This window comes from Empidonax traillii, unplaced genomic scaffold, assembly GCF_003031625.1.
Source record: "Empidonax traillii isolate 1590-97213 ecotype Southwest subspecies unplaced genomic scaffold, ASM303162v1 scaffold17:size2698205, whole genome shotgun sequence".
Taxonomy (NCBI): Eukaryota; Metazoa; Chordata; class Aves; order Passeriformes; family Tyrannidae; genus Empidonax; species Empidonax traillii.
In genome coordinates, this window is record NW_020955210.1 from 2,071,573 (window position 1) to 2,081,465 (window position 9,893).

Below are 9,893 nucleotides of genomic sequence, written 5' to 3' on the forward strand. Positions count from 1 at the left end.
AATTAAGGGGATGAAAGTCCTATAAGTCGTGTAAACACTTGCAATAGTGCATCTCTTTGTGAGGTTATGTACCCTAAACAACCTGTCGTTCACTCAGGGAAACTCGGAGAAACGTCCTTGCAGTGGAGGAGGGAGACCCTTACACCTGTGCCAACACAGCTCCTCCGGCAGAAAAGCGAGAGGGAGTCGGGAAAAAAATCCCCTGGCACCAAGTCGCCAGAACCCGGTGGAGCTGGCACCCTCGGGGGCGGGCGGCGGCGCAGCCGGAGGAGATAGGGGGAGTGGGAGCGGCAGCGTGCCGGGACCTCTCGGGAGACCGACCGACCGACCGAGGGACCGACAGACCGGCCGTGAAGGGACGCGTGCCGCGCTGGCGGGGGCGGCAAGCCGGGCGGCCGTCGGGGTGCGGCCGGTCTCAGTTGGAGGCAGCGAGCGTGTCCGAGGCGGAGGAGGCGGGCGAGGCGCTGCAGGGCGAGGAGCAGGACTTCTCCGATGACTCCTCCGCCTTTTCCTCGCAGCCCGTGGGGGTGGCCGGAGAGATGGGCAGCAGCCCCTCTTTCTCCCGTTTCTTCTGCTTCATTCGCCGGTTCTGGAACCAGATCTTCACCTGCGTCTCGTTGAGCTGGAGGGAGGCGGCGATCTCCACCCGCCTGGCCCTGGTCAGGTATTTGTTGAAATGAAACTCCTTCTCCAGCTCGGTGAGCTGCTTGGTGGTGAAGTTAGTTCTGACGGTGTTGGGTTGCCCCACGAAGCCGTACTCGCCAGCCTTGCCTGCGAGGGGATATGCAGCGGTAAGTAAGTGAGCGCAAATGATTTATAGGCGACGTAATCAATATGTCCACACCGACTAAGCGATAGGGAGCAAGAACTTCTTTGGATAAGAGGGAAACCCCGGCAGGGTGAGTGATGGAGTGCGAGGTGCTAAACCGGAGTCAGCCCCTAGTGTCAGAGGAAACTTGATAAGTGGTTTATGAATTACGAGCAATATGACCGTGGGAGAGGAGGAGAAGGGAGAGTCAGGAATAAGTGAGGCATAAGCGGCACTGCCTTTCAGCGCCGCGGGCAGACAGCCGCGACTGCTCCCAGAGGTGTGGGCCACCCTACCTGTCCAGCGCCCGGCGGGGCACCGCACCGCTTTCTCCGCACCTGCGGTAGAGAGAGACAGGAGTGGCCCCCGTCCCAGCCCTCCCGCCGGCCACTGACCTGTTTTGGGTGGGTTTCTTTTCACTTTCATCCAGTCGAAGGTTTGCGCCGGCGACGAGGTCTCGGCGGAGGGGGAGCGGGCGTTTTCCCGGTGGCCAGCGTGGAGGGGAGACAGGGCATGGTTGTAGGTGCCCAGGGGCAGACTCTGCTGCTCCTGCCCGTAAGGGGAAGGCACGTACTGAGCGGGGCCCCCCGTGTAGCCCTGATGCGGGTGCTGCGCAGCGGCGGAGGAGGAGATGCTCCCGGAGTACACGGCGGGGGCACAAGGAGGGAAGCCGCCGCCCAGCTCTGCGTCCTGCCCCAGGGGGTAGGGGCCGTACGCCGGTCCGAAGCCCTGAGCGCTGTAGGTCGGGCCGCAGCCGGGGTGCGCGTAGGACACCCCCAGGCCGCTGTGGTGCTGGTAGGCGGCGGGCTGGGCCGGGGAGTGGTGGTGGTGGCGGTGGGGGCTGATGGGCACCCCGCGGCCCGCCAGGAAGCGGTCCTCTCCGCTGCAGCTGCCGGCGCTGACGGCGCAGGGCTGGAAAGTTGTAATTCCGTGATCGGGGTGGTAGGCGCGCCCGGCGCAGCCTCCCGCCTCGCCGCCGAGAACGGGGTACTCGAGGAAGGAGCTCATCCTCGCCGCTTCCCTCTGTCACGCCGCCACCGGGTCTTCAGCGTCCGGCGGGGCCGCACCAACTTTCCCACTTCCTCCATGGGGCCGGCAGGAAAATGACACGAAGGCGCCGGCAGCGGGCAGGCACGTGGGGGGCGGCAGCCAATGGCTGCGGCGCCCGCGGGGCTTCCCCGGCTCCTGTCGCTGATACAGCGCCGCGTCGGGGGCATTTAAACGCCGAGCGCTCCGACGGCGCGGCACCGCGGGGCAGGGCGGCGGCGGCAGCCCCCCAGGGGGGTGGGGGGCCGGGCCGTACACACACACACACACACACACACACACGCACACGCACACGCACACGCACACACCCGGCCGTGGCAGCCCCCAGGGTCTCGCCCGCCAGCTGAGAGGGGAAGGCAGGAGAGACCTGGAGGCTGCGCCCGGCCCGCGGAGCTCACCGACCGTCCCCTTCAGGGTGAGTGCTGCTGCGAGGGTGCCCCAGCATCACCCCTGCTGTCTTTGCTGTCAGGCTTACGTGGGGCACATCTGTTGCCCCTCAACCTCCGGTCGGGGCAGCGGGGGTTGGAGGAGAGAGGCGACTGGATCAGCGATTCGGGGCGAAGGATGGGGCGGAGGGCGGCAGGGACAGCGTTGAAAGCATCAACCCCTGGACCAGGATTGAGAATGGGACATGAATGCAGTTGGGGACTGCTATGGGGACAAGAATAGAGAGAGAGACAGGGATGAAGGTAAGGATAAGGTGGAGAATAAGGCTGGGGCCGAGGATATGGATGTGGATTGGATATGGGTGGAGATGTAATGGGGATGGGAATAGTGCCGATGCCGAGGCATCTCGCTGGTCCTGCACCGCCGCAGTCCCAGGGCGACGCCACGCCAAGAGTTAAAGGGGCTTGTCCAGCTGCATCACGAGGCGGCCGTGGACATTAGTATGGAAATGAGCCTCTTTTGGGACTGACGGCCATTGTGCTCTCCCAAACTCACCGGCCATCCCCTGTCCCTCAACCCTGCTCCCCCCGCACGTCCACCGGGCTCACTCACGCCAGCCCGAGGCTAGGGTAGGGAAGGAGGAGCCGGGGGCAGGGGGACGAATGAATGGGAGGGGGCCCGCCAGCTCCGCAGCCCATCTGCTGGGTTCCCGCGGCGCCTCTGCCTCCCTCCCGCCCGCCCTGGGACCAAGCGTGGGGACGGCTGTCCAGGGTGTCGCGGGTCGAAGCCCGAGGAGGTGGCCCGGGGCAGGGGCAGAGGAGTGGCGGGAGGCGTAGGGCCCGCCGCCCTGGCCCCTTTGTTCCTCCGCTCCTCCACCCGGGTCGGCAGTGGTGAGAGGTGGCAGATGGCCAGTGGGAGAGGCGGCCCCAGGACCCTTGGGAACCGCGTTGAGCACCGACTCAAACCCACCCCTTCCGAACTCCATGGGGAGGTGGGTAAAAAAAATGGGTCCGTGGCCAGAGAAGGGGGCGGGGGGCGGTAGGATGTGGGTTGCGACTTCATATTCGGTTTACGTAAGCGGAAAAATTGAAGGGGAGGCAAAGGCCGGGCATTCGTCCGTCCCGGTGCACCCAGCCATCTGCAGGCAGAAAGGACGGCAGCAAAAGTCTTCAAAAGACATCATACAAAACGTTAACCTTGGAAAAAGACGGATGGATGCGACCAGCCCCAGGACGGGCTGCCCCCTCTGTTTCTGCAGGTGCCGATTCTTACGTCCCTCTGTTCTCAAGCTCAGTTCTTGCTTGTTTTGAAATCCAAAAGCCCCTTCCACCCTGCCACTTCTCCTTGCTCACGAACACACATCCCCCCACATACCCTCAAGCTCCTCCCTCTCATATGAACTACAACATTCTCTCCTAGTTGCAAAGCGCTCCTACTGCTATTAGGTCAGCCCTCATCCCATGCCATCTCCATGGCCTCTCTACTGTCAGCCAAAACCGAAGGGCTGCTCTCTCCACCACGCATACAATTCGGTGCCCTCAGTGTGCCTATTTGTTCTGATTTACTACAGAGGCAGGGATACTAAGGGCCCTCTGGAAAGGTTCAGTTTCTTAAACTGCAGGGGGCCAGGGTGGAGGACAGGAGCAGCAACACTCCAGAGGCGTTTATGGTATTATTCTGCACCAGTTTTGGCTATGGTTACAGATGTAAACACATTTATTTAATTCTCTTAAACCACTTGTTTTAAATACAGCATAAGGCAGAGAAAAAAGGCAGGCGATTAGGACTGTTTACTAATGAAAGGGCTGACACCTTTTCAGTCAGCTAAGACAAAAATATTTTACTCTAAAGAGATCCGTTTTACCCAGGAATTTCGATGAATCACAACAATTTCCTTAGTCTCCAGCATCCTGAAATCCTTTTTTCTGTCCCTTTTTCGTGCCATTGTATCTTGTTGCTTTGTCTCTCTGGTGGGGCTTCGGGGGTTTGCTGGCTGTTACTAAGCGTGGGGGCAACATTATGAGAAGGAGGGGGGAACAGAAAGGGAACACACATCACACTCTCCCTCCTCCGCGGCACGGCAAGAGGGAACTACTACCTCTTCCCCCTGCCCGCGGACCAGCCCGACCCCTCTGCTTCCCTCCGCGACTTCACTCTGCGTTTCCCGCCAGGGGACGGGGGCCGAGGGGGCGATCCCGGCACTTAAGGCTTTTCCGTGGGAGTGTGCCCTCCCCGTGGCCCCAGGGCTCACCAGGGGACCCTTAGGCGGCTCTTGCTCGCTGAATTCCCCCATTTATTTAAATGCAGTTTGTGAGAAGTTTAAACCTTGTAGCACATTTTCTTTTGTTGTTGTTGTTGGTTTGATTTGGGTTGGTTAAAGCGTTGTCAGCATCCGGAAATCCGGGCACAAAAGAAACCCTTATATGTACGTTGCGATCCAATTTAACCCAGTGGCAAAGGAGTTAAAATGCCGGTGAGGCTGATCGCTTTCCGCAGGGACATGGCTGGAGCAGAGAGAAGAAGAACCAGGACCGAGGTTTCACGGCGCCCGCCCGTAGCTCAGCCAAGCTGTTGTTTTAAAAGGGCAATAAAAGTGAATTATGACTAAACGCCTTCTCACTTAATAGTTTTAGACGGGGATCCCCAGCCCCGGCAAATACGTAAGAGGATTTTTATTTGTGCATGTGTTCCTGCAATTGATCTCTTTGATGACATTCTCATTCATAGAAAGAGTTTGATTTATGACTTTCGGAAGAATTGCGTTCAGCCCTTACAGCTATAATCCACGCATCCCAGCTTCACAGCGTGTTGCAGGGCTGGGAGACAACACTCCTCGCATGGACGGACACCAGAGCCCCGTTCACAAACCCCAACTCGAGCCCCGCTCGCCTGTGTAATGTAACCACAGGCACTCATATGCACGCAAGCAGCCGCGAACGCACCCTCCCCGGATCCCCTATCCCCGGAGCGGCAGAGCCCCGCTGGCATCTGTTGCTCGGTTTTAGCCCGAAGGACGGGGCTCACCCTCCGCCTTGGGGTCTCCGGCAATGCTGCTAGACGGGTGGCAGGCAACTCGGCTGAGATTTCTGAAAGCCCGTCTTTGCTTCCGCTAGCAGAAGAGCGGGGAGCCCGGGGAAATTGTAACTTTAAAGTCATAGACTTTCCCCATTATCGGTTCTTCAGCTCACAAGGTTTAAACAGAAAAATATCTTCGGTTTTGCCCCCACACCTCCCCTCAAATGATGGAGTGGAGGGGCTAGTTCCTACCTAAATGCTTCTTCTTCCCCCTATGTTTCTGCCACCCTTTTGATTCCATAGGCACTAACTTCTCCATTTCCTCTCCTCCTAGAGCTGATTTCTTGGACTGCTCAGCATGTGAGAAGTAACCAGGCGCATTCTCTGTGAGCTCTGAATTTTTTTGTGGTATGCTTCCTGAAAAATCTTGCAGGCTGCTAAGCACTACTTTCTAGAAAAAACAGGATTATTTTCTCTTTAAAGAACCTTTCCATTCGTTCATGTGACTGGCTAGTTTTTGCAGGAGATGCTTATCCTACCGAGTCTCTCTTATGTTCTGCCTGTAACAGAGAAAGTGCTCGTTCATGCTTTTGTTACAGCTCGCTTTTCCACGCTCTGCATCCTCACAGAGATAAGATGCTACGTTTATCCATTAAAAGGGTCAAATCTCCAGCAAACCTGTGAACGATTTTAATTTCTTTTGGTTTGTTTTTTTTTTCTTTGTGAGAATCCTTGCAATAAAGAATTTGAACGTGCTTTTCCTCTCTAATAAACGTCCTAATTTGCCAAAAGGTAAGAACGTTGGGTTTTGATTATTAGTAAATTAATAGTGGAAGGGATGGGGAGAGATACCCATCATGTCATCAGTCTTGAAAGAAGAGAGAAAGAGAGGAGTAGGAGAGAGAAAAAAGAGAAAGCTCCTTGTAGCAAACAAGAATTTATTCTACCAAAAATACTTATGACAACGCATCCTAATGCAATACAAAAATAAAAAGAAAGTGAAGATACATTCCTATATGATCACTTTCTTACAGACCTCATATATTGCTTTCATAGAAGGACCTAGAATGTGGCTAGGTTAAAATTGAACACAACTAAAACTTCATAAGAAACGGCAAAAATGGCATAGCAGAGGGAAGTAACAAACAGAAAATACTGATGAGGGAAAGGGAGGGGAAAAAATAAAATTAATTCACTGGAGGGGAAAAAAAAAAGAATAATGAGGAGAAAGCAGGACCCTTGGAGAGGACGTCTTTAATTTGTCAGTAATTCAGATGCTGCAAGTCAATTGTGGTGAGTGTGTCTGTAAAAAAGTCGAAACTGTCAGCAGAAATATCTACGGGACTGTCCAGAGATCCTGGTAAACTGGGGGAAACTGCATCTGAAAGCTGTAGGCAGGAATCTGTGGAGAAAACGTTAAAGTCCTGTAAAGAAGGGACATCTAGGGCCTCAGGACTGTCATTGTTCAGGCCAGCTGCACAGTTCTGGGCCATTGTTGAGAGGCAGTTTTGAACAGTGGGTGACTGATGCTGAAAATGTTTCAGATTTTTCTCATTGCTCGTTAAAGGCGAAACGGGGAAAGTTTGGGATTCGCCATTGTGCGCATTCTGCGCCTGCTGCTGGGAGAGGGCATTCTGCTGGAAAGCGTAGCCTTCCCGCTCCAAGAGAGCGCCGGAGACGTTGCTAAGGGCTTGCTCGAAGAGAGATTTCTCCTCTTCCTCCTCCTCCTCTTCCACCACTTTTTCTGGGTCCTCTAGGCTCTTAAATTTCCCCTCGCCGTTTTGGTTCTCCTTGCACTGGGTTTGTCTCTTGTGCTTCATCCTCCTGTTCTGGAACCAGACTTTGACTTGTCTCTCAGTCAGATCCAGCAAGGCTGCAATCTCAACCCTCCTTGGTCTACAGAGATACTTGTTGAAATGAAATTCTTTCTCTAGCTCCAAAAGCTGGGTGTTGGTGTAAGCCGTCCTCAGGCGCCTAGATCCACCGCTACCGCTATCGGGGATTTCAAGGGGGTCTGTTAAAAAAAGAAAAAGAAAAAAAAAAAAGAAAAACACCACCACCACACGCACCCCAAAGCATCACCGCCAGAACAGCAAAAGCAAAAACACACGGATGCACACACAAAACAGATAAATGCATGGATTGAATTTCAGCACCCGAGCACATCGCATCCCCGGGGGGGTGGGAGGGAGTGCTCTCTCTGCATGTATGTGTCTATATCTATATGTCCATATAGCATAAAATAGCAACTGCAACAAAATGGCCGCCTTTGGATGCAGTAAACCCATTGTGTTGCACTGCTGAGCACCCTGTGCTGCGTGCCCCTCGGCCACCTCTGCCAAATCGCTGCCTCCAGCTCACCAACCTCCCCACACCAGAGCAAACTTTATATTAGCCATACCGCAATTTATAATTAATGCATCAGCTGCTTAGCTGAGCGGGAGCAATCTATCACTCTTCATTACTGTCAAATATCCTAACTCTAGGACGGCGAGACAAGAGAGGTCAGCTCCAACTCAAATAAATCATCCCGCATTAAGCAAGTTCGGGGAAAGTTTGGATTTCCAGCGATCACCGCCAGCTCCGTCCTTCCCACCCGCCCGCCCTCTTCCTCGTCCCCCCTCGAAGCCGGGGGGATGCGGGGAGCCGAAAAAGCGGCCCGGCGGGGCCGGCGGCACGTCTTTGGACTGACCTTTGTGGCTGAGGCAGGCAGGTCCAGCGGCTGAGGCGGAGGCCGAGGCGGGCGGCAGCGCGGATCGCTTGGACGCCTTTTTCTCTTTCATCCAGGGGTATTCCGGGGGCGGCGGGGCACCGGCGGGGCCCGGGCTGCCGCTGCGGCCGCGGGGGCTCGCCTTGGGGCGACCGCCGCCGCTGTGGCGAGGGTGGCTGCCGGGGTTCAGGCTGGGGATGGTCTGCTCGAAAGGAGGAGGAATCAGTGTCGAGTGTGAAAGCGTCGAGTTCTTGATTGATGAACTTTGAAATGTATCACCGACAGGGGGAAAAGATGTCAGGCACTCAGCAAGCGATGGCTGGCTATTGATAAAACCGATCTCTCGCTCAAATGCGAAATTCATGGCCTTCAACTGGCAGCCCCCGCGGAGAAAAAGTTCCCTCGGATTCAGGGGGCTCGGGGGGGGGAAGGCCCAAGAAAAAGGAGAGAGAGAAAAAAATATAGCATAGAAGATCGCTGGTGGGGTGTTTTTTTTCTAATTCACTGATTACAGCCGTATGGGGACCGTGCTACTATTAAACTATTGAATTCATGGAGACAAGGTTGAAATTGGACCGAATTGGCTGTCACATGATTGCCTCTGCCCAATGACAATTTGGGCTTTAATCAAAAGAAGCCACTGTCTGTTTGATTGATCCAAAAAAGTCGGGAAGGAACGCCTCATTGGGGGCCAGAAAGGCTTTATTTACACTTTTTTTAGAGAGGGAAATGATATGTCGAGTATCTATCCCCTTGGCGTCCTAATCTGAAGTGATCAGGGGTGGGGGGAGGGTGCGTGTGCGTGGATATGTTTGTGTGAGAGGCTGCGAGTGTGTGTGCGCGCAAATGTGTGTGTGTGTGTGTGTGTGTGTGTGGCTGCTTGTCCTGCAGCCTCCCTCGCATCCACCCGCACACTCTTCTCTCATTGTTTGGGACTGTCAGGAAAACGCTTTGCACCTCACAAATCATTTAAGCACCTCAATCTGACGCCTTGAGTCATTAACAAAGTAATCCATTAATCTTTAAAGTTTTGACACCGTCAGGCCCCCGCATAAGAAGTTACACCCAGGCAGGAGTCTGAAGCAGAGGGTCCTGATTTTTTCCTAGGAATAGCACTTCCTCCAAAATTAGTTTCTCCTTCCCATTCTCCTTCCCTACTCAGCCTCTATGGGCTCCTTTTTATCTATATTTTCCCTTTCTTTTTCGTGTTGTTTTCTTGATTCTTTTTTTTTTCCTCTTTCTCCCCCCTCCCCCTTTTTTTCCTTCTTTTTTATTTTCTTTTCTTTTTTTGGTGGCTAACGGCGGCGCAGTACGGAGAACAATTCGTCATCGGTGCTGAACCAGTGTTTATCAGGATCTTCCTCAGCAACCTTGCTTCTAGGGGAAGAGTCACATAGGCAGCAACCCCAGTGCTTCATGACTTCCCTCTCCAGTTGGCTTCCCGGGATTGGACCGTAAAACATAACCCTAGGAGAACCTCTCTGGGTGAGCCAAATGGCGAGGCTGCAAACGTGTCTGGCTGTTGCCTTTTAAAAAAAAAAAATGTATCCCGTGCCTTAGCTTGCAAATGATACTCCCTTCTGCTGGCATAATTTGCTTAATAACCGTAGTAGGCTGGGTCTGGTGAGTATTTTCGATTACCAGGAAATACATGGGCTGGTAGCGGGTTTGTTTTCACAGGGCCAGGCAGGGCGAAAATGCTGCGAGGTTATGACTTGAGACACGGCACTCGCCTCCGACGCTTGGCTCTCGCCGCCGCCGTCTCCAGTCGCCCCTGCCAGGTCGAGGCAAGTCCCGAGTTTGGATGCTTTGGGCACAGTTTTCCAACCAGACCGAAGCGAGAGGAAGAGCGATGACAATGATGACCACAGTCACCAGCCCGCTGAATCCTACGGTCGCAGCCGCCCTGGGCAGCCTGGACGGGAC

At 54.7% G+C, this 9,893-nt stretch overlaps 2 protein-coding genes across 3 annotated transcripts; both read right to left on the reverse strand.

Annotated features, from left to right (window-relative positions):
- Window positions 1-415: 415 nt before the first annotated feature.
- Window positions 416-1,816, reverse strand: HOXA1 (homeobox A1). The gene is made up of 2 exons (XM_027896407.1): window positions 1,204-1,816; window positions 416-771 (listed from the first exon to the last, which is right to left on the reverse strand). The coding sequence occupies exons 1-2, from the start codon at window positions 1,814-1,816 to the stop codon at window positions 416-418; spliced, it is 969 nt and encodes a 322-aa protein (XP_027752208.1).
- Window positions 1,817-6,210: 4,394 nt separating this feature from the next.
- HOXA2 (homeobox A2) lies at window positions 6,211-9,203 on the reverse strand. Of its 2 annotated transcripts, none has more exons than XM_027896393.1 (2): window positions 7,965-9,203; window positions 6,211-7,271 (listed from the first exon to the last, which is right to left on the reverse strand). In XM_027896393.1, the coding sequence occupies exons 1-2, from the start codon at window positions 8,329-8,331 to the stop codon at window positions 6,520-6,522; spliced, it is 1,119 nt and encodes a 372-aa protein (XP_027752194.1). In that variant the 5' UTR covers window positions 8,332-9,203; the 3' UTR covers window positions 6,211-6,519. The 2 variants fall into 2 exon arrangements, with proteins under 2 accessions (XP_027752194.1, XP_027752184.1); XM_027896383.1 differs by having other exon boundaries at window positions 7,950-9,203.
- Window positions 9,204-9,893: the final 690 nt, after the last annotated feature.